The sequence below is a fragment of the Hyperolius riggenbachi genome, chromosome 3, assembly GCF_040937935.1.
Source record: "Hyperolius riggenbachi isolate aHypRig1 chromosome 3, aHypRig1.pri, whole genome shotgun sequence".
NCBI lineage: Eukaryota > Metazoa > Chordata > Amphibia > Anura > Hyperoliidae > Hyperolius > Hyperolius riggenbachi.
In genome coordinates this window covers 276,169,637-276,196,115 of record NC_090648.1, presented here as the reverse complement: position 1 = coordinate 276,196,115, position 26,479 = coordinate 276,169,637, and the positions used below count along the sequence as shown (strand labels likewise).

At 41.6% G+C, this 26,479-nt stretch overlaps 1 protein-coding gene across 3 annotated transcripts in view; it reads right to left on the bottom strand.

The window, feature by feature from the left end:
* Positions 1–26,227, bottom strand: part of TRABD (TraB domain containing) — a 44,289-nt gene extending 18,062 nt beyond the window's left edge. The window contains exons 1-6 of one of the 3 annotated variants that reach the window (XM_068276349.1): positions 26,065–26,227; positions 15,791–15,843; positions 13,941–14,016; positions 11,578–11,744; positions 8,005–8,145; positions 2,870–2,980 (exon numbers count right to left, since the gene is read on the bottom strand). In XM_068276349.1, the coding sequence (XP_068132450.1) occupies positions 2,870–2,980; positions 8,005–8,145; positions 11,578–11,744; positions 13,941–14,016; positions 15,791–15,814 (519 nt within the window). In that variant the 5' untranslated portion in view covers positions 15,815–15,843; positions 26,065–26,227. Of the gene's footprint in view, positions 1–2,869; positions 2,981–8,004; positions 8,146–11,577; positions 11,745–13,940; positions 14,017–15,790; positions 15,844–25,656; positions 26,018–26,064 lie in introns of those variants that run through there. The other 2 variants (XM_068276350.1, XM_068276348.1) reach the window with 2 other exon arrangements.
* Positions 26,228–26,479: the final 252 nt, after the last annotated feature.

The window sequence follows — 26,479 nt, the reverse complement described above, 5'->3', positions numbered from 1 at the left end:
TGAGCTATTTAGCGTATAGCTCAAGATTGTTGCCCTGGAATCGGCCACCGACCCAGTGTGAAGGCAATCTGCAAGACTTTTATATACATACAAGGACTGTGGCCTGACAGCGACTGAGACTCTATTCCTTTGGGTGACAATTTGGGGCTGAGGCTGTACAGATGCATTGTTAGCCTGCTAGTTCTCTAACTATGTTAAAGTGAACCTCTGGACTAAAAATCTACTCAGCAGAACTGAAAAGGCTTGGTGTTTAACAGTTTCACAGCATCAGAACTTTGTTTTTCTTACCAAAGCATAATTTTTAGCTTAGCTCCACTGATGCTGTGCAGAGCATGGTGGGATTTCCTATGTTATTCACGTTGCCTAGCAACTGGGAGAGGTGCTCAGGACACAGGACAGTTGGAACTGTGTCTCATGCTCCCTGTCACCTCTTTTCAACCAAAAAGATGGCTGCCATCATGAAATCAAACATTTGCCTGTTCTTTTAAAACAGTGTGGGTAAGAGATTATATTACCTATCTATTTTAATTAACATAACTAATGTAACTTAATGACAGTGTGTTTGTTTAGGCTGGAGTTCCTCTTTTAATCTCACTCAAGGACGGTCATGAAGTCAGCCAGCTTCTCTGTCCTGGCTATAGCCATTTAAAGTGGCTGCGGTGATATAGAGAGGCATGCCGATGATGAAGTCATTAATGTGATCACAATTCTAAACTGAAAAGTTCAAGTGCGGAGATGGCACACCTTACCCAAGATGTGGGTGCTATGGCCTGTGGATACTGAGCCCCAGCATCCAGAATTCAACAGCAAGGTACAAACGTTTTGTTTGCACTTTCTGAAGAAGGGGACCCGCCGTGGCCCCGAAACAATTGTCATGTTTTAACGTGCTTATGGAGCAATAAATTGAGAAAATTCTTATCTTGAAAAAGATGTGCTGACCTGGACTTTTGTACCTTGCTGTACAATTCTAAACTGAGAGATGCAGTCACATTATTAAACTACATCACCTGGCATGCATTGCGGCGGCTAGGGCCGTGTGAAACCGCAGGAACTTGAAACTGCAGTGGAACACATACAGAAAAAAGCAGTTAATCAGCATTCTACATTTAAAAAGCAATCAGATGCTAATAATTCCAGCTTGCAAGCAGGCTTACTGCAAACTGCATGCAGCTTGGAACTGGGACAAATGTACTTCCTGCTGTTTTCGCCTAGCCCAATCTCAAGCTGAATACAATTTGCATGAAAGTCAGAATTCTGTGCAGCTCATTGAACATCTCCATTAATGATGACGTTTCTGTATTTTACATTCCTCCATCTAGAGCTTTGCTTTCTGAATAAAGTAACCTGAAAATTCTATGTAAACGAGATAGAGGAATACCAAGAGCCCCAATAGTGTAGTATGTATTGACAAAGGGGATAATGACAAAGTTATTATACTCACAAACCAGGGTCACCAATAGGCAACCACTGTAAAGGCAGGTGGGGAGATTATCCTGACCCCACTCAGGAATAAGAAGAAGTCGCTCTCTGTAGATAGTAGAAAAGGGTCGCAACCCTCCACCCAGGGTGGATACAATATTATATAGGAGAAAACAGAGGCGCCAAAGGATAAAAGGGGTTTTAAAAGGAGCTTAAAAGCCAAAAATGTTTGGTAATTAGAGGAGGCAGTGGTGGACTTACCTCCTCCAAGCAGACACAACACGACTGTACATTCAGTCTATTTATTAACGAACTCCAGATAAAACGAAGCAACGCGTTTCACGGGTCAGCGCCTGCTTCCTCAGGCAATAGAAAAAGGAGTTACAGCATCTAGCAAAACAAACAACACTCGGTGCCTCTGTGAAAATTCTAGGTGTTCCATAAAGGACAACTGTAGCAAGAGGGCTATGGTCGATGCCATATTTATTTCCTTTTAACCCTCCAGGCGGTCTATTAAAAACCGCCAGGGGGCAGCGCAGCAGTTTTTTTTTTTTTTTATTAAATCATGTAGCGAGCCTAGGGCGAATCGGCGCGGAACGGCGGCGATCGGTGTGCTAGCTGCGTGTAGCAAAAAAAAAAAAATTAAAAAAAAAATATTATATATATATATATATATATATATATATATATATATATATATATATATATATATATATATATATATATATATATATATATATATATATATATATATATATATATATATATATATATATATATATATATATATATATATATATATATATATATATATATATATATATATATATACACACACACATATACATATAATGCAAATCAGCACGGCCTGAGAAATCCTCCTGCGCGGCTAACCGCCAGGAGGGTTAAACAATACCAGTTGCCTGGCAGCCCTGCTGGTCTATGTGGCTGCAGTAGTGTCTGAACAGCACCAGAAACAAGCATGCAGCTAATCTTGTCAGATCTGCCAATAATGCCAGAAACACCTGACCTGCATATGCTTGTTCAGGGTCTATGCCTAAAAGTATTAAGAGGCAGGACAGCCAGGCAAGTGGTATTGCTTAAAAGTAAATAAATATGGCAGTCTCCATATCCAGTTACAGTTGTCCTTTAAAGCAATGGAATGTTGTATACTTCAGCAGAGGAAAGCCTCTGGATGGTCCTCCTCCACCCGTTTGCTGGGACCCTCCTCTTCTTCACGGCTGCGCTCTCATCTGTGAACGAGCACAGCCCGCTCCTGCACAGTAGCAGAAAGCCACTCGTGCATAGAGGAAAAAGCTATACTCAAGTGGCTCCATGCTACTGAGCAAGCACAGGCTTTGAAGAGTAGCCCACATGCCAAGTTCTATTGGAAATATAAATTCTGTGTACCAGCACAGACCAGCAGTAGATCATTCTCTTAATGCCTCACCTCTTTGAAGGCCTCTCGGAATTCACCACCTGGGGCCATTCCCAGCTGTTCTGTAATGTGCGCTGACACTTTCAGCAACAATATTTGCATGAGACCAGACATAAGCCCATTCTGGAACAATTACAAACATGGAGTAGAGAGAGGAGAAGATAAACAATATCAATCTCTAATAAAAAGGGATTATTTATAATATATATATATATATATATATATATATATATATATATATATATATATATATATATATATATATACACACACACACACATATATATACATATATACATACACATTATTTTCTGTAATGTACTGATAAACAGACGTTCATATATTTTAGATTCATTACACACAACTGAAGTAGTTCAAGCCTTTTATTGTTTTAATATTGATGATTTTGGCATACAGCTCATGAAAACCCAAAATTCCTATCTCAAAAAATTAGCATATTTCATCCGACCAATAAAAGAAAAAAGTGTTTTTAAAACAAACAAAAAAAAAAAAGTCAACCTTCAAATAATTATGTTCAGTTATGCACTCAATACTTGGTCGGGAATCCTTTTGCAGAAATGACTGCTTTAATATCAGCCTGTGGCACTGCTCAGGTGTTATGGAGGCCCAGGATGCTTCGATAGCAGCCTTAAGCTCATCCAGAGTGTTGGGTCTTGCATCTCTCAACTTTCTCTTCACAATATCCCACAGATTCTCTATGGGGTTCAGGTCAGGAGAGCTGACAGGCCAATTGAGCACAGTAATACCATGGTCAATAAACCATTTACCACTGGTTTTGGCACTGTGAGCAGGTGCCAGATCGTGCTGAAAAATGAAATCTTCATCTCCATAAAGCTTTTGGAAGCATGAAGTGCTCCAAAATCTCCTGATAGCTAGCTGCATTGACCCTGCCCTTGATAAAACACAGTGGACCAACACCAGCAGCTGATATGGCACCCCAGACCATCACTGACTGTGGGTACTTGACACTGGACTTCAGGCATTTTCCTCTCCCCAGTCTTCCTCCAAACTCTGGCACCTTGATTTCCGAATGACATGCAAAAGTTGCTTTCATCCGAAAAAAGTATTTTGGACCACTGAGCAACAGTCCAGTGCTGCTTCTCTGTAGCCCAGGTCAGAAGCTTCTGCCGCTGTTTCTGGTTCAAAAGTGGCTTGACCTGGGGAATGCCCCTTTCCTGCACAAACCTGTACACGGTGGCTCTGGTTTCTACTCCAGACTCAGTCCACTGCTTCCGCAGGTCCCCCAAGGTCTGGAATCGGTCCTTCTCCACAATCTTCCTCAGGGTCCGGTAACCTCTTCTCGTGTTTTCTGCCACACCTTTTCCTTCCCACAGACTTCCCACTGAGGTGCCTTGATACAGCACTCTGGGAACAGCCTATTCGTTCAGAAATTTCTTTCTGTGCCTTACCCTCTTGCTTGAGAGTGTCAATGATGGCCTTCTGGGCAGCAGTCAGGTCGGCAGTCTTACCCATGATTGCGGTTTTGAGTAATGAACCAGGCTGGGAGTTTTTAAAAGCCTCAGGAATCTTTTGCAGGTTTTTAGAGTTAATTAGTTGATTCAGATGATTAGGTTAAAAGCTCGTTTAGAGAACTTTACATGATATGCTAATTTTTTGAGATAGGAAATTTGGGTTTTCATGAGCTGCATGCCAAAATCATCAATATTAAAATAAAAGGCTTGAACTACTTCAGTTGTGTGTAATGAATCTAAAATATATACACACGTATATTAATTATTATGTATCAACTGAAAGAACATGACCCCACAGCTTTACGCTGGTTCACCAAGCAGAGATTATGACCAGAGATTTGCGCAAATTTTAATACAAATTATATCTATCACATTATACTTCTACTTTGATGGATTACTGCCAAAACGTTGGGGAGTAAAAAGGAGAAGCTACTGTTGTACCTGGTTCAATGCACTAAAGTTAGTGTTTATAAGTAATCTCCACTCCAACCACAGATCTTTTACCATGGTTGCAAATAACCATAGTTTGAGCTTATTGACAGTTTTGGAAATCCTTGAAGGGGCGCTATAACAAAATTTAGGCTACTGGGATAACCACAGTAGTATGTTGATACTACGAAGAGCAACACAAATTAGGTATTGTTTTGCTTAAACGGTTGCTGTTCCAGGACGTAGATTCTACGTCCTAAATATGCATAGTGCAGCTGTAGGTTTTAGGATGTAGAATCTACGTCCTGCATTTAAAACCGCCACACGTGATTGTGAATGCTCCCGCCAGTGCATGTGACCGTGCACAGTCCCGTGAAAGCAAATGACAGTGCATGGTCAAAGTTAAAAAAAAAAAAAAAAAAATTAAGTGACATGTCCCAATAAAATAAAAAGTGTTTTTAATCCCCAGTTAATTTTTAACATCAGCCTAGTCTATTGACCCCAGCAATACCTATACCCCTTTATAAACTTTTCATTGCGATTGCTAGTGCGAAAGTTTGGGGCCCCAATGCTCTACAGATGTATCGCTCTGCTGTTTCCTAGCGATGCATCTGTACTGCACTATGGCCCCTGAACTGTCACCCTAGTGAATGCATTCAATCGCCACAGACGCACAGGCTGGGGATAATTGGCCGCAACATGCACAGCTAGACATAAAATATGGCATATTGGGTATCATTTTAATCCGGAAGGACAAAATAATTCATTTTTATTTGTTTTATAACTGTGGGACATGTCATGTAAAAATTAGAAGGGTGAAAAATGGAGGGGGAAAAAAGGACTATAAAATAAAAAAAAAAAATAGTTTTGGGAGAAAATTACCCAGAAAAAGCCTAGATTGTACTGAAAAAAAACAACCTAGATATATATCACTAAGATGGCAAAAGTACGGTAATTAAAAATGTACAGCTGTATCAAAAAGACAGCTAAAAGTGTCAAAAATGTCAGGAACCTTCAGGGGTAAAAACCGTGGAAAGCGAACCAGTTTTGCCTGGAATCACAGTTTGCCATGTCATGAAGCCATATACCAAAATAGAGGCGCACAAGCCAAATATCAGAAAATATGGGCAGATTGGACAAGCTCGTCACATACAAAGGTTTAAATAGCGGGACACTTTAGTAGGTCTCTGATGAAGAAAATGCATTATTTGCTATGCGGTTGTCTGACTCTAAGTAGGCTATGTTAGTTGGTTGAAGGTATTGCTGTTAATACATGTATTTGATGTTTAGGAGTTACTTACTCGATTACTTTAATATCCTGCCATGTCTGACTTAAAAATGATTGTATATGCCTTGGGTGAGCTTTAGCTCATCCACCTTGCAGCATGTGCTCAAGGGGCAACATTGTTGTACGCTGTACTGTGTCACTTTGTGTTGTATAGTGTAAAGGTTACATGGTCATAATACTGTATTTCCCTGTAAGGACCATCCTTCAATAAAGCAGACGTTAACCAAAAAGGTCAGCTGGATAGGAAATTGTACAGCACATGTACGGATCCTGTCCGTCACTAACAGTGGCCTTCCCCTCTCTGTTCAGTTAGGTTGTGCTAACAGCTAATATCTCTCCTCTCTGTGCTGTGAGGTCAAAGCCCATTCTTGTAATGTAGGCTCAGTTAGCCGCATGTAACTGTTTTGTGCAGCTTTCTGTTTGACTATAGGTGGCCACACACGATACAATAAAATGTTCCGATTTTACGGCAATTCGATAAAAACGATTGGATCTCCCGAAAAAAAAAATCAAAAGCTTTTTTTTATTCGACTGAAAAATCTGATCGGATTTCCCGGTTTCTTCGATTTTAATCGATCCAGAATGCCAGATTTTTCTTCAATCTCTCTAAAGATTGTATGGTGTGTGTTGGATTGTCAATTTATTAATATACACACCCTAACAATTTTGTCAGACTTTCCAATCATTTTTATCATAATTGGGGAAAAATTGAACATACGTGTGTGGTACATTGTAACATTTCAAAAATATGACCAATCAGTCAGAAAAATTGATTGCAATTCTTAAATTGAACAGATATTTAAAAAATTGTATGGTGTGTGGCCACCTTAAGGGATGTGGGGTTCTTAATCAAGTATGGCTTTTAGGCCTCTCTTCCTTGGGTGGCTGGCTGAACAGCTGCCAGTCACAAGTGCAGTTCAGAAGGTAAGAATTGAAGAGTTTGATAACGTGTTTTAGTGTTACCTGGCAAAAAAAGTAAATAAATAAAAAAAAATTCATGTTGCGTCCTAGCACATGGACTACATGCTCAGATGCAACTCCATGGGGAGAGCCACTTGTCCACCACCCGTGACAAGCAAGTGTCAAGCCGGTGGTCGGAAGCAGCTGACAAAAGAGAAATTCACTGTATTCAGCTGCTAAAGACTTACATTCTCCACTGGTCTTAAGTCTCAGAGAGAAACTTCCTACCGTCTTTCCCCTAAATTAAAACATCCCCGAAAATAAGACAGGTCTTATATTTCAAGCAAGCTTGAAATATACGACATCCTCCGAATATAAGGCCTAGTTGGGCCGCACAATGTGTCCCCCTCCCCTTCGCTCCCTCCCTCTACAGAGTCATGAACGGAGCATTACCGTATTACAGCATAAGAAACTCACCGGCTTCCGACGTGCCTCGCGCTAGCGTGTTTCCACAGCAGCATCCAGCTTCCTCTCCCTGGCAACGACAGCTCTAGTCATGTGACGCACGCACATCCGCGTCACATGACATGAGCCGCCATTGTCAAACAGAGGAACCGGGCGCTGCTGAAGAGAGAAGTTATCGCTGCTACGTAGGAAGCTGGTGAGTATCCTGTGCTGTAATGCCCGCTCGCCACTCTGCAGAGGGAAGGAGGGAGGGAGGGATTTACTGGGCTGGGGCTGCCGTTGCTGTTCTGGACAAGGTCCCCCTCGGCTATGACTACCTGCAGCACATCAGGGAGGGAATGGCTTTACTGGGCTGGGGGCTGCCACTGGGGAACAAAATTTGTAAGCCCTCCCCGAAAATAAGACCTAGCATGATATTTGGGGCTGAAATTAATATAAGACTGTCTTATTTTCGGGGAAACGCGGTATATCATGCCAACTGTATTGGTGCATTTCTAATACTGAAAAAGAGAACTGCTATACTATAACCAAACATTGACAATTACACAAGTCAGAAAGAACATTAAACACACCTGTTTTATAGCTTGGTGCAACTTCTCAAAATTTATTTCTTTGGCTTCCCTCAACAAGGTTTCTTCATCCATTTTAAGCATAGATACTCTGTACTGACAAAGCTCAACAAGTACAACATCAGGCTGCAATTCCTGAATGGTCTGCAGAGAAATATGTGGTTAGCATGAAACCAACCCAATCAACCATAAATCACAACTATAAAAAAAACAGTCACAGCTTTGTGTGTAATTGACAACACACATAAACATACAACGGCATGGGCAAATGTGGATATGATAGACACACTCACTGAAGAGGAGACTGTTATTATGGTATCACCATCATTTGCCAACACTGGCACAGTCCTGCCACACATTTCTGACTTCCTATTGTTCCTTCTAGCCTGTTAAAGAGAATCTGAAGTTTCGCAAAATACAGGTTTTTCCTTTAAAAACCTCTAACATCAATGCCCTAACTGAAACGCCACATCCCTGCGCCTGAACACAAAAGAAATCACCCCAAACTCCCGTGGCAAAAATCTTACCTAAATGACGTCTTCTTTGGTCCGTACGCGTCGCCTCCCACGATGCGCTCCAAGCGCCGGTCACGTAACTACAAACACTTCCTCCTTCCGGGTTGAAGGAGGAAGTGTTCGTAATCACGTGACCGCCGCATGCAGCGCTTGGAGCGCATTGTAGGAGGCGACGTGTACGGACCAAAGAAATCGTCATTTAGGTAAGATTGATTCCCCCCGCAAAGCTTTACTGGGAGATATCTGGGTATCTCCCGAATTCGGATTTGAGCAATCCTGGAGTAACGCTCAGGAGGTTAAAGAGGTTTTTAAAATAAATAAATAAATCTGTATTTTGCAGGACTTCAGTGAAGCTGAGGTGAAAATAAACTGAGGAAACAAACAATTATATTTATCCTTCTACTCCTAAAAATTACTAAGTATCCCATGGTTTTCTTTTATATTTAAACATTCACAAAGTAGGTTGAATGTTTTACTGTCTCTAATCAGTAGTAGTCTTAAGTGTCCCAGAGTGAAAATACATGAACTATTGACCTTGTCCTATCTCTCCCATCCTCAGAAGTTGTATTTTGCCAAGAAAAAAAACAAAACTTTTATGGCTGTAATTAACTTATCAGTGAGGTTTATTATATTCCAGACCAGGTACCCACAAGACAGAAGCTGTCACTTCCTTGCATAAAAATGAACAAGCAGCAAAATAAAGCATGTAAAACAGCCTGGTTATTAATATGTTTTTGTAATGTACATACACAATTATCTCATTGTGCCGCCTCAGGTTCACTTGAAGCATAGATTCCTAAGTGAGTCAACAGTTTATCAAGTTGAACCAGCAGGAAGCCCACCACTGGGGGGCTGTTAGGAACATGTCCAATGACTGCAGAAATGCAGAAAGTACAATATCAGAGGTTCAGAAATAGTATCCTTTTGGGTAAGTAATTAAAATTAGTACTAGCTTCTACCCATGTCATTTTATAGAGTTGGGTGGAATCCTTTTATCATAATGCTTAAAAAGAGGCGACAGAACATTAAAGTTTTTTTTTTTTGTTTGTTTTTTTTTTCCCGTTTTTTAATTTTTTTTCTGTTTATTTTTTTTACATACCTTGGGCTTCCTCCAACCTCATCCATGTCTATTGCTTCCTTGCCACCATCCAATGCCTGCTTGATCCTCAGGTAAAAGCTCCGTTATCTCCGCCAGTCGGGGCGTACTGCTCTTGCGCGGGCCGGCTGCGCACACCCGGTCATGTTCCTGCAGATGGCAGCATACTACGCAGGCGCAGAACTCTCCCAGTTGTGGGAGCATGACGGGGAGCAGGCGCAGACGGACTGCCCCTATGCCGACTGGCCCCAGATAACTGAGCTTCTACCAGAGGATCCAGCAGGCTTTGGACAGCTGCAAGCTAGCAATAGGCATGGATAAGGCTGGAGGAAGCCCAAGGTGAACAAGACACAATAAAGGTGTTTAACATTTTTGAATTAACGCTTTCTAGTTGAACTCTATGGACAGATTTCTTTTTTCAATCCAAATAACTATATAACACGTGTTAAAATTTTGCAGAAATCCTAAGGAAAGCAGCAAGCGGTATTTCACCAACATTCAGAAAAAACAGGTATGTTGTAAAACAACAACAACAAATAACATTTGTAAAGCGCTTTTCTCCCGTGGGACTCAAAGCGCATAAGCATGGCTCCGACCATCGTGGTACAGAGGAAGAATTTTATAAATCTGGAAATGCCAGGCTAAACAGGTGGCTTTTCAGTCTGGATTTGAATAGCTCCAGGGATGGTGCTGTCTTTACTGGGTGTGGTAGGGAGTTCCAAAGAGTAGGGGCAGCATGACAGAAGGCTCTGTCTCCAGATTTTTTGAGGTGCACTCTGGGAGTGACCAAGTTTATAGAACTTGCTGATCTGAGGTTGTGACCTTACACAGGCACTACATCCCTGGTATTTTGCATATACTCGAATGCAAGTATGAACGCAGCCTTAACACTATGGAACATCACGGACTTAGTAATGATACCAAGTCACGGTCAGCGTTTTCCCTAGCAGCTTATAGCTGGGAGCTGCACCTAGCTATTTTACGTGAGCTTCCGGCTGTCATTAGCCCCGGGGCATGGCACAATTGCTCTTCTCTGCTCGAACTTTGCCAGTACAGTGGGCAGCGGCTGTGTCATTGCAGCCAGTGTGCTGTGACTCAGGGAAACCATTTTCGCCATTCTACTCAGCTACTGCCCATCAGTGGTGTGGAGGAGCAGTGAAAGCATGGTAACTGACATTACATGTCAGTAGTGAGACCTCACTGCACCACTGGGGCTTATGGATAGCAGATCGGAATCCCCAGGACACAGGTACAGAGATTACTTACAGCAGACATGAGTTGGTGTAGTGGACTGGGCTGCGGGAGTTTTGAAGGACTCGGAGGCCAGGCCAAGCCAAGCGCAAAGTTGCACGGGAGGAAGAAATAAAGTATGCAGTGGTACTATCCACCTACCCACCATACTTTTTTACACTGAGTGATGCTGTTGAGGTGGGGGGCAGTCATATCTTCCTCCTCACTCAGTGTAACCCTCTAACCCCACCTGATAGCATTCACCTCCTAGTTACTACCCAACTAGATTAGCACCCAGCATAATCTCTCCCCCCCCCCCCCCAGTGTGATATACCCTGATTCCCACCCAGTAGTGTCCAGCATTATTCCTACCCCTCCCCACCCTGTAGCACCCAGCATGATCCTTCCCCCCTCCCGCCGCACTCACTAGCACCTACCGGGACCCTCCCTCTCCACCCAGTATGCCTTTACTTCCTCACCAAATAACATCCAGCGAGAATCCCCCCCTACTCCCCGTCCTGCACTCAGCATCACATTGTTTGCCCACCCAGTTATTTTTTCATGCCACCCAGCTGGAAAACATTTCGGGGGAGAACACTGCATAGTGATGTGATTAAACCAGTGACACATTGCAGAGGATTGTCTCGTGTACCACCACGCTTAACATAATCACTTGCAGAACACATTGACCAATAAAGCTGCACCAGAATGGCTTTACACTATCATGGCAATTACCTTCACCACATCCTGCTTGCTGCTGTCGCTGAAGTGAGCAGTGCCAACAATGTACACTTTACTTCCATCCTCTGTGCTAAGTTCTGTCACAGTTTCTGGAAGCGATGGGCATTTCTGCCTTTTCTTCATCTTCATATCCCACAAAATCCGAAAAGCATCTGCATCTGCTAAGAAAACAATACATAAATGAAAATAAAGACATTCATGGTGCAGAAAGCTACAATTAATATAAATGTCACTGCTATCCCCTTTTTTGGAAACAACCAGACCCTCCTTCTGTCTCTCACTGATTGACCAGGCTAGACAAGATCGCTCAAATGGAAGAAATTATTCTGCTATCTAAAGATAGGACAGAGCAATTTCCCTATACCTGGGCTGACTGGGAAATGTTTAAGTACTCTAATGAATACAAGACCCTAATCCTTTCCCCCCTCTACAGTAACAATGGTTGGTTATACCCCTTAACTTTTAACATGAGCATCACTTGTTAACAAGGAATTATAGTCTTGGGGGTTGACTCCCTAATTTATTAGACTTTGAGACCCATGATACAGTGCTTATTAGTATTTGAGCTTAATTTCAATATTACTTTCCCTACCTGAAAAATTATTTTATTTTGTTTTGCTCTTTAGACGCTTAAAAATGTAACATAGATAAGGTGAAAACAGATGAAAATAGGTGAAAAAGCTTTGTGAATCATGCCCAATAAAGAAAGTGATTCATGGATAATAATTGTGATATTTTTGCATTCTTATAAAAAAACAAAAACTAAACAAAGTGACAATAGGATGGAAAAAATACACAGCCAGAGAAAAAGCCAGAAAAAGTAAAGGATTGGAACTTCCAATTCTCCTCTAAAGGCCACTGAAGTCACCAACAATGTTAAAGTATCTCAGCAACATAAACCAAAGCAGATAAATGTAGCGCATCAAAAATGGCCACCTGCTACATAGCAGGCGCCGGGGACACCTGATATATGAACTGTGGCTACCAATAGCGGACGCGGAACAGTTTACATAGCGGGTAACCATTGTCGTCCCGGGGTTTAAGGTAAGGCGGCATGAGGGGGGGGGGGGTTCTGTGTGAGAGTAGAGAGTGGTTATGTCATAGTGAAATATCAGAAAATATTACAGATTTAACTATATCAATTAAGTAGTATAATATAGGTAAATTTACCCATATTCTACTACCCCAATAATATGTGCCCTTAACCAAAATTTTTTTCCAGTTTATGACCCTCCCAAATTAGCACGTTGCCTTTTGAGATGTATGCATCTAGACTAAGCATACGATAGCCCAGTACATAACCAGAGCATAGTTACAGTGAAAACAGTATGACAAATTCCATTTTTGTTTTGGAGCTATTGCCATAAGTACTTCTATTACCAAATGTCTCAGGAGGAAGTCCCACCATTTTGACCCTTAAAGCCTCCATAAGGGTTCTTTAAAGAAAACCCGAAGTGGGTTTATCAAATCATATTAGGACACAGAGGCATGTTCTGTATACAATGACCTGCCTGTGTGTTCTTCCATTTTGCCTCCAGCAACTCCCCCCCCACGGGCTCTACTGTACCCCATTACTTAGCAACACGCAGAGTTTCGGGCTGGAGGCATAATGGAAGGACACAGAGGCAGGTCATTGTACACATAACATGCCTGTGTGTCCTAATATGATTTAACAAACCCGCCTCAGGTTCTTTTAAAAGGACAACTGCAGTGAGGGGGGGGGGGGGGGGGGGATATGGAGACTGCCATATTTATTTCCTTTTAAGTAATACCAGTTGCCTGGCTAGCCTGCTAATCCTCTGCCTCTTATACTTTTAGCCTTAGACCCTGGACAAGCATGCAGGTTAGGAGTTTGACAATGCTGTCAAATCTGAAAAGATTCAATGCATTCTTGATTCTGGTGTTAGTCGGCAGGGTAGAGTGTCAGCTTCCTGCGCATATGCCATCTTAATATAGCTTTAAAATCCCTAAGCTTTGGCAGTGATGAAATGCCTTTTATGTTGTATACTTTCAATCAACATGACTGTAATATGCAAATAGGAGGAGTCTGTGTCAGTGAACTCAAACTCAGGAGTCACATGATTTTTGTACGGATTCCACAACCCTGGAATTTTAGCAGGATCATTCTCTTCATTGAGTTTGTATGATTCTCCCTATGTGTGTCTTGGCTGCCTCTAGGTTCTTCCCAAAATGTTAAAAGGGGGGGGGGGGGGGACAACATTAGATTGCAAGCTAATGTAGCAAGAGGGAGAGATTTGAATGGTTCTAATCTGTCTGTAAATTGCTGTGCAATATGGTAAGCTGCATATAATTCCTAGCAATAAACAGTCAATCAAGCACATGGAAAGGGAACTTACAGATATGTGGGGAGTCGGACCCATCTCCTGGACCATCCTCTGTTGAATTGGTTGCAGCCATAGCCGGTTCAACAACCTAGCAAAATTAAAATGTTATAAAAAAAACAAACATCCTCATCATGACCTACCTGTGCAAATACAAACTTATGTCTTGAACAAAGCTAGCATCTGTTAAACAGAGCTACAATACACAATATGCTATTCTTTTTATACTACATCTATATCTAGAAAAAAAAATCTATAGCATAGAGGAGTTTGTTGTATGGGAGGAATAAACTGACCATTTCATATCTGGTGTACCTGGAATCGTAGCCAGAGTGAGAGATTACAGGCCTTATTGAGAGAGACTAGTAGAAGTCAGCTGGAATTAATTATGTAATCTATGTACATGGTACAGACTAACCAGCCAGCTCATGGTGAACCAGAACTCATTGGAGTGTGTGAGGGGCTACAATGGTTCTAAAAGCCCCCTTACTAAAATGCTATTGAAAACAAAAGTTTGCTTTCTTAAAACAGAAAGTATTTGCGATAATTCAGGATGGAGTTAGCTCTGAGATGTCTCCAGATCCACTGGAATGCAATGATGTGTTAATTGTGGATTATTGTGGCTCTGTACAATTAACAGCTGACACATAATTGCATTCCAGCAGATCTGGAGGTGTGTTTAGCTTCAAAGGACGACAATGGTTGATTTGCATATTTCAGCAGTGACGCACTGGGAGACATCTCGGAGTTCACTCCATCCTGAATTATCGCAAATTCTTTCTGTTTTAAGAAAGCAAACTTTTGTGTTGTGTGTACATGGCAAACTTTTGTTCTGAGTTAGAGGGAAAGAAACCAACAATGTTGCCACCCAACAGGGTTCAGCTTCCTAGTCAATAGTTCTTTCGTTTGCTCCCACAATTAGACCCCATTCTCCTTAAGAATTTAAAATTACCAAGCTTTGGCAGGAATGAAATACCTCCCACCCATACCTAAAGTATGAGTTGGAGGTACCAGAAACTCAGAGCTTGAAGGATTTATGTACCAACTCCACAGGCCTGCTTAGAATTTTCACTTTCATACATAGAGAAACTTCCATATGCTTTGCCTGCATGTACATTTGGCCACACCCTGGTCCGATCAGTAGTCAACTCTAACACTCTCCCTCTACGCCTCTAGAGTTCTAAATGTAAGGGTACAATGTGGGTATCAATGCAATGCATACTGCACATTATTATGTGCAAGTTATTTTTAATAGTAAGAAGAAGAATTGCCATGTAACATGCTCATACTTGCACAAGTTAGCCAAAAACACACTGCAGAAAGTGCTTTTGGATTACGTGGACCATTACAATGCAGGGATGTGAACATGCCCATTTAATAGTATGAGCAGTGTGTTCACATGCAGCATAATTTGAATATACAGTACTTTGAACTCACACCAAGGGTCATATGCAATTCAGTTTTTCACCTTAGTTTTCTCCTAAGTGAAATTTTCACAACATGCTTTTTTAAACCACCAGCAAGCAAACAAATGCTCTAAATAAATTTGACAGTACTTATTTTAAATCAAAGGTGAAAAAAAAAAAATCTCCTCGGAGAAAACCCAGGAGAAAATATGAATTGCATAGGGCCCCAAGTCTCAACACAGACAGACTGACACTTGGTTTCCCTACTGTGTGGGTAGTTTCCTCTGGGTGTTTCAGTTTTCCTTACAACTCAAAAACATAATGACAGGTCAGTTGCCTTCCCAACTTGGCCTAACATTGTGGTAATGAGACTGGATTGTCAGCCCTGCTGAGGCACAGTGAGTAATGCAATATTCTCTGACTTGCCATATAAAATAACAACAACAACAGCCATCTTACCTCCTGTGGTTGGCCTTCTTGCATTATAAACAATTCTATCACCAAATAAAATCCTAGAATAGAAGGGAAAAATTAAATACAGTTCAATATAATGCAGTACGAACACCAGACTATTGAAATGTCTGCAGGTCTTCACATGCAGTCTCAACTTGCATGAAGCATTTTAGACAACAGCACTTTCCGTTGCTCTAAGAAATACCTTATAATGTATTTAATCAGCATTTCCTGTCATTTACCATAGATTGTAAAACACAATTCCACAACAAAATTTGTGTTAAATAATACACTTTTCCATTTGGTACCCAAATCAGAACTTTAGGCTTGGTTCACACTGCAAGACGCAAGATTAGTAATAGCGAGTTTGCATTGCTATTTTTTAGGGAGTGTGTTTTTGCACATTCCTACAAGCTGAATCAATTCAAAAAAAATGCTGCATGCAGCCCAAATTGCAATGCTGCTGTGGGAACAACCTTATAGGGTTACATTAGTCAAGCGATTTTCAAATCACCGGAGATTTGAAGTCCCAGAAGCACTTGCACCAGCCCTTACAAGGAAATTGTACAAGAGACTCATTTATGCCATCTGTGTCGCTTTGTTGCCACACAATTAAATTTGCCTTCTCTCCATCTTTCTTCCTAAATGTTCCAGATGCTAACAGTAAATTCAATATATCATACTGCTGTACCTGTAAGTTGTCTTCTGTCCAGAATTACATCTCAATTTCAGCCTTCTATATTTTAAAGGATAGGAGCACAGTAAACAGTGCGCAAATCCATGATGCGTTTTTTGAGAGAGATAGATAGATAGTACAATATTTTTCTACATTAAAAAAAACAAAAAACACCAAACAGTCCTCTAAGTCTCCACTGATATATTATGTGAGTTTTACATGCTATGCAGAAATGTGTGCATTTTCAAAAATGCGCATACATGCGACTTTACAAGCTGACACTTTGGCCCTGTCAACCATCCTGGCCTGTGATTGCCAACCTGAATTCCCTGGCACATCGTCTGTATAATAAAAGTCATCAGAACCCCCATATCAGCCGGTTGCTGGCATTTAGCCCTGCCACATTGCATAAAAAGGAATCTGCCTTTTCTATATCCGATATAGAAAAGGCCAGGGCCATTTTTTCCACAAGAGGAAAGAGCTATGCATCGGAACCAGCTGATACAGGTATCCTACCTCAATGATGAAATCCTTGTAAACATACAAAAGATTTTTATTGAGCACAGACAAATACCAATCGGCGTGGGGAGCTCTTCTGTCTTTAAAGAGAATCTGTATTGTTAAAATCGCACAAAAGTAAACATACCAGTGCGTTAGGGGACATCTCCTACTACCCTCTGTCACAATTTCGCCGCTCCTCGCCGCATTAAAAGTGGTTAAAAACAGTTTTAAAAAGTTTATTTATAAACAAACAAAATGGCCACCAAAACAGGAAGTAGGTTGATGTACTGTATGTCCACACATAGAAAATACAACCATACACAAGCAGGCTGTATACAGCCTTCCTTTTGAATCTCAAGAGATCATTTGTGTGTTTCTTTCTCCCTGCAGTTCTCATGCACTGAAGTTTCAGGCTGCTCTTTTTTTCTCCTGCAAACAGCTTTGCCCTTGTCTGTAATTCTTCAGTATGTGAAAGCCCAGCCAGCTCAGAGGACGATTTATCCAGCTTGTAAAAGATGAGAGAAGAGAGAAGCTGCTCTAATCTAAATAATACACAGGCAGTGTGCATAGAGGGGCCTGGAAGGGGGAATTCATAGCAGAACCACAACACTGAAGAACTTGGCAGCCTTCCAGACACAGGCTGACAAGTCTGACAAGGGAAAGATACATTGATTTATTACAGAGACTGTGATAGCAGAAAGTGCTGCAGTAAGCCAGAACACATTAGAATAGCTTTTGGAACTTGTAGGATGATAAAAAACAGGATGCAATTTTTGTTACGGAGTCTCTTTAAGTTAACTCTTCAATCCTTAAAATAACTCCAGAATTCTAACGTTAAAAGACAGGCTGTTAACTGCATGTGAAAATAACTACAGAGGAGGTAACTTAAAGGGACACTTAGGCCAGGGGAAAAAAGTAAAAAAAAAGTGTTAAGTGTCCCTTTAAGGAATGAAGAGATAGGATTACTCTCTCACTGGCCTCAATTCACCAGTGGTTAACGACCTATTTATCTCATGGGAGGTAATTTACCTCCTGTGATATCTCCAAATAGAAATTCTCCAGAAGTATAGGGTGAAATATCGACAGAGAGAAATCCATGCGATAAATAGGCAATAGTTAGTCGTTATTTTTTTTCTCAAAAACACAATTCACCAGGGAAAAAAGAGGGTGTGGCCATTCATTATTTTTTCATCTATTTATCTTACTAGCAGCACACAGTAACAGCCTATACTGTACCAGAGAGCAGCCCATTTACAATATTGAGCATATTAAGCATTTACAATATTAAGTGGATGGGTGAAACGAAGGAGGAATCTGGATAAATTTTTCATCGGGAGTGAGTGTGAAAATGTATCCAAATACCTCCTCCGTTTCACCCATACACTTAATATTGTAAATGCTTAATATTGCTTAGTATGCTTAATATGCAGAACGAAGGGAGGGATTTGTAATGGAAGGAGAGGGTCAAAAAACAGGGAGGGAAACCCTCTGCGGTCACGTGCTGGTAATAGCCTCCTTCTACCCACAATCCTTTACTTCCAGCATCCAGAGAGGCAAAGTATTGCATGCAAATCATTAACACCGCATAACTATCTACCGTTTATCGGTCGGTTTTCGCATCCATATCGCTCCATTATCGCCTGCTACTGAACACTTCTCTCACAGTAATGAATTGCAAACAAAGTGTTAAAATACTGATATTTTATCTCTTACTAACTTCTCTGGTGAATTGAGGCCACTGTGTGGTGGTAAGTTTTCTCTTGCCTAATCTCCAGCATGATCTTAGTGAATTGAGGCCAATGGCAATATAGTGATATTGCCATTGGCCTCAATTCACTAAGATGTTACTAGGTGATGCTGCACCGCTGACACTATCCTCTGAGCCCCGATAACATGAAATAACAGGTGATCGGATGTCAGAAGAGGATGTCGGAAGTTTATCGCCATGGGTGGATGAAGAGAGGAAGCATGTCTGGAACAATGGCCTCAATTCACTAAGCTTATCTCCTGTCTTTAATAACTCTTCTAGAGTTGTTACCATGGTGATAAGGCATGTAGTATTCAGGAAACATTTTACCCCAGGCAAACCTAAAGTTAACTCTTCTGTCTTTAAGTTAACTCTTTAAGCCTTAAAATAACTCCAGAGTTAAAGACAGGCTGTTCATTAACTGCGTGTGAAAATAACTACAGAGGAGGTAAATTAACTACAGAAGAGGTAATGTAAGGAATGAAGAGATAAGATAACTCTCTTACTGTGTGGAGGTAAGTTTTCTCTTGCCTTATTATCTCCAGCATGATCTTAGTGAAATTAGGCCAATGTCTGGAACAGGTAACTATAATAGCTCTCTGCACCACATTGTAAACCCTGCCAGGCTGGGGAAGGCTCACTTCCCCAGCGGCAGGAAAAATTCAGCCCTGCAGCCAAATAAAAGATTTTACTTTATTTGGCTGCTATTAAAGGAATGATCGATCAGCATGGCAGAGTTGGATTTGTTAATTCTGTGGAGGTCAATTAAATATGATCTTATCGATCATTATGAATGATCTTGTCAAAAGCATGTTAGTTTGCTTAAAGAGAGTCTGAAGCGAGAATAAATCTCGCTTCAGACCTCAGATAGCAGGGGCATGTGTGCCCCTGCTAAAACGCCGCTATCCCGCGGCTTAACGGGGGTCCCTAATCCCAAAAATCCCCTCCGTGCAGCGGGGGAGCGCTTCCGCATTGGGGCAGGGCTAACCGCCGCAGCCCTGCCTCCCGCGTGTCTATCAGACGCGTACCTCCCTCCACCTCTCCCCCACCCCTCTCAGTCTTCCTTCACTGAGAGGGGCGGGGGAGAGGCGGCAATGCACGTCTGACAGACGCGCTGAGAGGCAGGGCTACAGCCGTTAGCCTTGCCATCAGGAAGAGCAAAATTTACGACCAAGTTGGTCGTTGATTTTACAAGGGGGGTTTGGGGGGTGAAGGGACCCCCGTTTAGCCACGGGATAGCGGCGTTTTAGCAGGGGCACACATGCCCCTGCTAACTATGAGACAAGAAGCGAGATTTATTCTCGCTTCAGAGTCTCTTTAAGCCTACCACCTCACTCAATAATCAGGTGTGTGTACAACAGCCGGCAACCTCCAACCCGCGAGTGATCCGCCAGGCGTAACTACTCAAACCCAGCAACGCCGATCCCATTGTTTGTACAGCTTCCCTGCCCACCGTGTGATGTCATGCCGCTTGTCTTCCCTCCATCATACCCCCACATAGCAACACAGTGCAACGTCAGCTACACCGCTATCACACGTGTACGCACCCAAGCGATGTCGTCACAAGGGGATCAGGTCCTGATCCCCGATGGGCAACATTCGTTAAAGAGCTTGGTGTGCACCTTAAAAAGAACACCATTCATAGGCACCTTTAGAATTCTCTACTCTCAGTGTTCTTATCTTTCTTAGCTGTAAACTGCAGCTGCCCAGAGACACATTGGCCTCGATTCATCAAGACTTATCGAAACAATTACCGACAGCTCAGTAAAATACCAAACTCGATACGTTGATTTCAGGATTCAACGTTATCTACAGCTGTTAGCGAGCATACGGTAATCATTCAGTAATGATACGATAAAACGGAAGAAAGTGCAATTCATGAAAATGAGAGTGGGCGTGGTTTAGCATTAGCATTACATTTAGGATTAGTTATCTCCTTAACTGCTCTGGCGTTATTCCTGTCAGATCATTGCTGACAAAGATGGAGCCATTTGAAGTGGTTATGTATCAGCTGTGAGTGATTCAAAAGCGCAGAAGAGCAAGAATAAGGTCTAGAACCATATCAATTTGCAAGAGAATAGATTTATTTGTTATACCAGGACATCTGCATTTCTCTTGAATCATCTTGTAAGAGAACACAGGCAGTGCCAGGGTTAACTAAATTGCTAGCTGCACTACACGTTTTCAAGCCGTAGCTGGCGAAGTTGTGGGATTGTCCTAAGCCACTTCCAGAATCCTGGTGCAGGTGTTAAGCCCTATTCGAAATGTTACTATGTGGTCTTCAAAAGACTGCCTTTTTACCCACAATTCTACAGGAATCTTATGGCCTTGTGTTAAATTACCGCTGTAAAATGGAAATATCGACACGTTACCGAATGGTTATGAACATTTTATTGAAGTCATACCGAATGTGGAAAAACCTAGATGACTACAATTAGAAGTCGATAAACTTCGAATTCGGTAATTTAACGAACTGGAAAAGTTATCGCAAAGACAATGATGAATCGAGGCCATTGTTGGCTAAACAGTCCCTCTGCCAAGCCTTTTCCATGATATGTCCCATTTACAGCTGCCTGGCTCGTACACAAGCCCTGTAAAAAGGAATTCTGCCACATATTGTTTAGTTTGCTGTATTGGTGGACTGACAGCCTGGGGAGTAATTAGATGTATAGTATAATCTCGTTATAATAAACTCTGGTATAATAAATATTCGGGTGTAGTAAACTACCACTCCAGGTCCCGGATAATCTCCATTATAGGTCTGTGGGAGCAACGCATGGTATAGTTAACTAGGATATAATAAACATTTGGGTATAGTAAACCAGTTTTTTGGCCTCTATGTGATTCTGACTCCAGGTATAGTAAAAAAAAAAAAAAAAAAAAAAAAAAAAAAGTGTGTGGCAGATGATTCATGCATCAGTGTTAAACCAATGATCTTGGCTGCTCTCTTGACACTGGTAGGTAAGCTGATGCCTGAATGGGGTGCAATGAATAGCACCGTGTTACTCTTTAGCAAGGATGCACATTTGGTGGACAGACTACAAGTTCTAGAATACCTTAGGACTGCATGGCTAGGCAACACGAATCGACGGCTGACAAATCTCCAATACCTCCACAGGTGAGACTTAGCACTGTTGGACTGCATGATGATTGGCCCAAGTATGAACATGAAGTTTTGTCTTACCTAGTTAGTTACAGGACGCATACTGCAATTTGTCCAGCCTGGGAATCATTGCCTGACTATGCAGCCCTAAGGTATTATAAACTTTGTAGTTCGTCCACCAAATGTGCATCTTTGCTAAACAGTAACATGTCCGAGTCTGACTGTGGAAGCCGCTAGATGCTCTGGCTGGCTGTGTGCGGTCTGACCGACTCTGTGGTGCCAATTGCTGATGTTGCATTTTTGCCACTGGAAAAAACACAAAGAAGAAGTTTGTAAAACAGTAATTTTAGGTTTGCATTTTCAATAAAATGCTATTAGAAGAGAAAAAAAAATTACTCCTAATTATGGACTGAATTAAAATATAGTACTATAGTATACTCTCTGTGCCTAAAAAAAAAATATGACAATTTCTGATATAGTAAATCACTTTTCCTGGTCCCTTGGATTTTATTATAGCGAGATTGTATAAAGTTTTATTCATCTTTGAGCAATTGGTCTCTAAAGGCCTGTATACATCCAAGACTTTAATCATCAGAAATGGTCTTTTATGTTGGATGATTATTCAGTGTGTGTGCAGGTGCTCCCCAACATCTGCATCCTGGTCTCTAGCAATCAGACACTCTGGAAAATCTTGCATGACTGCTGTCATTTCTTCCTGCAACTCACTCCTGTTTGTCTTTCCCCTCCCTTTCACTTTTGGGAAGAACGCCAAGTAGCAGGTTTGTATATGATCTGTCACCCAAAATGATACAATTAAGTCAAATGTGTATACAATGTTTAGGATAAATACACAGAAAGTGTGTAAGTGTGTAAGTGTGTAAGTGTGTAAGTGTGTAAGTGTGTAAGTGTGTAAGTGTGTAAGTGTGTAAGTGTGTAAGTGTGTAAGTGTGTAAGTGTGTAAGTGTGTAAGTGTGTGTGTTCCTCTCTAACGCTTTTTCTTATTTTTCTGTAGCGTTTCAGCTAGCATTTTGCGGTTTTGGGAAGCGTTTTTGGTGTAGTAGTTTTCATGTATTGTTACAGTAAAGCTGTTACTGAACAGCTACTGTAACAAAAAAGCCTGGCAAAAAGCTCTTAAGTGCCGTTTTTCAGAGCGGTTTGCGTTTTTCCTATACTTAACATTGAGGCAGAAACGCATCCGCAATCCAAAATCTGCAGCAGCCCGGGAGTATGCGTTTCTGCAAAACGCCTCCCGATCTGGTGTGCACCAGCCCATTGAGATACATTACCCTAGCGGATCCGCACCCGCAAGCGGATCGCAAACCGCAGCCAAACCGCTCTGGTGTGCACTAGGCCTTAGAATTACCAGATCCAGACTAATTTTTTTTTTTTTTTTTTTTTTAAGCAGACCAGTTTCGCAGCACTATCAATAGCACAGTAGACGGGTCACATGTGGCAAGTTTAATGCTATTCCATCCAAAATGTGTTATTCATTTGTAGTAAATGCCAGAGAACCGAAACCACTTCATTACTACATCTCTCCATTCAAGTTTCACAGTTCAACCAGTGGGCTACCATGAGCAAATTCTACAATTTTTTTTAAACGGTCATTTAAAATGGACCCACGACCAGCAAAATTACTTCTGGCCAGGGCTGTGGAGTCAGGGCAATGTTTGGGTACCTGGAGTCGGTGGTTTCATAAATTGTGCAGTCAGAATTGGATGATTTTTGTACCCACTCCATAGCTTTGCAAAAGCAATTTTGGGTACTTGGGAGTCAGAGTCAGTGGTTTCATAAACTGAGGTGTAGGATGATTTTTGTACCAACTCTACAGCTGTGGTTCTGATTAAAGGATACCTCAACTGAAATGTGACATAATGAGACAGACATGTGTATGTACAGTGCCTAGCACACAGATAACTATGCTGTGTTCCTTTTTTTCTTTCTCTGCCTGAAAGAGTTAAATATCAGGTATGTAAGTGGCTGACTCAGTCCTGACTCAGACAGGAAGTGACTACAGTGTGACCCTCACTGATAAGAAATTCCCATTTTTTACCTCTTTCTTGCTCTCAGAAGCCATTTTCTGCTAGGAAAGTGTTTTATAGTTGGAATTTTTTATCAGTGAGGGTCACACTGTAGTCAGGACTGAGTCAGCCACTTGCATACCTTATATTTAACTCTTTCAGGCAGAAAAATAAAAAAGGAACACAGCATAGTTATCTGTGTGCTAGGCACTGTACATACACATGTTTATCTCATTATGTCACATTTCAGTTGGGGTATCCTTTAAGGTACTGATTTTTACAGTTTTGTGCTAGAACAGGAAGAAAAATGTTGTCACCAAGACAGACACGTGAGCTTGGTTTAATTGACATTTCAAACAAAATGGCAGATTTATCAATACTAATGCAAAAGAAACATTGAAGCAAACTTGTGCAAGAATGTAACAAGTGCACGGACACTTTAGGTCACGTTCATAGTGGGACGTGGTGGTGTGACTTTACGGAAGCATCTTAAAGGGAACCTCAACTGAGAGGGATATGGACGTTTCCTTTTAAACAACCGCTTGGCAGTCCTGCTGATCTATTTGGCTGTCGTAGTAGCTAAATCACACACCTGAAACAAGCATGCAGCTAATCCAGTCTGACTTCAGTCAGAGCACCTGATCTGCATGCTTGTTGAGGAGCTGTGGCTAAAAGAATTAGAGACATAGGATCAGCAGGAGAGTCAGGCAACTGGTATTATTTTAAAATGAAAAATCCATATTCTTCTCAGTTTAGGTTCCGTTTAACACAGGAAGTTGCACTACAATAGAAAGTCTATACAATGTTAAGAGTGCATCCGGTGCAACCTAACAAAGTACTGTATCCCAACACGGTGCATGCGGTGCGTACCACATAAACCCTGCATTAACAGTGGCAGCGAAGCATACTTTCAGTGACTGTATTCTTCACTGAATGCAATGGTCACATAGCATGCGGTGACTCTCATTCGTCTGCGTACATAACGCAGCATCCACTGTGAACCAAGACTACAAGCCTAATTTTCACTTGTATTGCACTTTTCCCCACTCATCTTTTTTTTAATCCTGCATGACGCCAAACATGAGAAGAAGAAAAAAAATCTTTGCATCTTCCAAAGTCAACCAATGTAATTTAAAGGGGCACTATGGAGAAACATTTTAAAATATGAGCAAACAGACAAATAAATACGTTTTTCCAGATTAAAATAAGCCATATATTAATTTTCTCCTATGTCCTTTAATAGGACAAACATGCACAGCATCTAAGAAACATCATCATCATCACATGGTGAGGTTTTTTTCTTTGTATGTAAAAAAAATAAAATAAAATAAATCATAGTAGATGGAAACAGCTTATTGATTTTATAGGAACTGCCAGGTTGAATGGATTATTGCATGTGTAAAAATGCTGACAACCACATGTGGACATTTTTTTTGTTTGTTTTTCATGGAAAATGGAATTAGATGGGGCTGGTCGGGAAATATGCACATGGAAAAATCACATTCATAAAGTTAAGGATTAATAATCTCACAGCTTAATTAATTAAGCTGGCAAGTAATTAAAAGTTCCAGTTTCACTGCTGTTGTCCCATGGATGCAAAATGGCAAGCTAGATATTAGATCCCATTTCTCGAATATATAAATATCAATTATTCGCAATTATTTTAAATTATTTATTTAAAGAAGTGTATCTTGTCAGGTTGCTTGCGGGTGGCACCACCTGTGGCCCGAGCTATGCGTTCACAGGGCACAGCAATCATCCATATGGACAATATAAAGCAGAAGTGACTGGCACACATGACATTAATCTAAGGAGAGCACTCACTAAACCCAGAGGCAATGTGCAGATCAGCAGGCTGCACTCTTCTTCTAGAAGTGTGGCAAAAGTCGGAGCAGGCACTCAGCTGGTGCTACAGCACGGTACAACATGCTGCACTAGTCATCCCTCCGGAAGAGAGCCAGCGGCCACAAGCACGCAGCTCCACGGAACTTGTAGTCCTCCTACAGCTGAACCTCCTGCACTCCTGTAGAAATACGCCAGAACAAGAAACTTCAGCTCCCAGCATGCTTTGTGGAACAGGCTGGTCTGAGAAGGGAGCCTCCAGTGATAGTGCCGTCAGGAGAACTTGCGGCCAATCAGAAGCTCCGCAGTATCTACTACAGAAGAGACTGTAGTGCAGGTTGCCACTGTCACTGCTGCAACACTGCCACCAACACACACCGCTGGACACACCTGTTACATGAAAGATGGTTTCCTCTTCACATCATGCGCATGTCCTGATTACGGGGGTAGAGTTGCTCTGCTGACGACTAAACGACCACGTGACTAGAGGTGTATATGGGCGGAGAGCTCTCATGATGGCAGAGCGCAGCTGATGTTGAAAAAAAGATGTCATGTGATTAGGAGGAGTGCAGTGGCGTAGAAGCCGGGATCTGCTGCGTGTAATCGCCTCCGTCTCTCTCCCTCTGCTCAGTCAGTGGTGCTGCAGTGCTAACTAGTGCAGGACAGGTGACACAGAGCTCCACTGCATTTTAACTCCGCCCCAGATGTAACAACCCTGCCACCAGACCGCACTCCAGGTCCTCACAGACCTCGCTGCATCCTTCTTCGCCCCTACAACTACATGCAGCCAAGCCTGTCACCATCC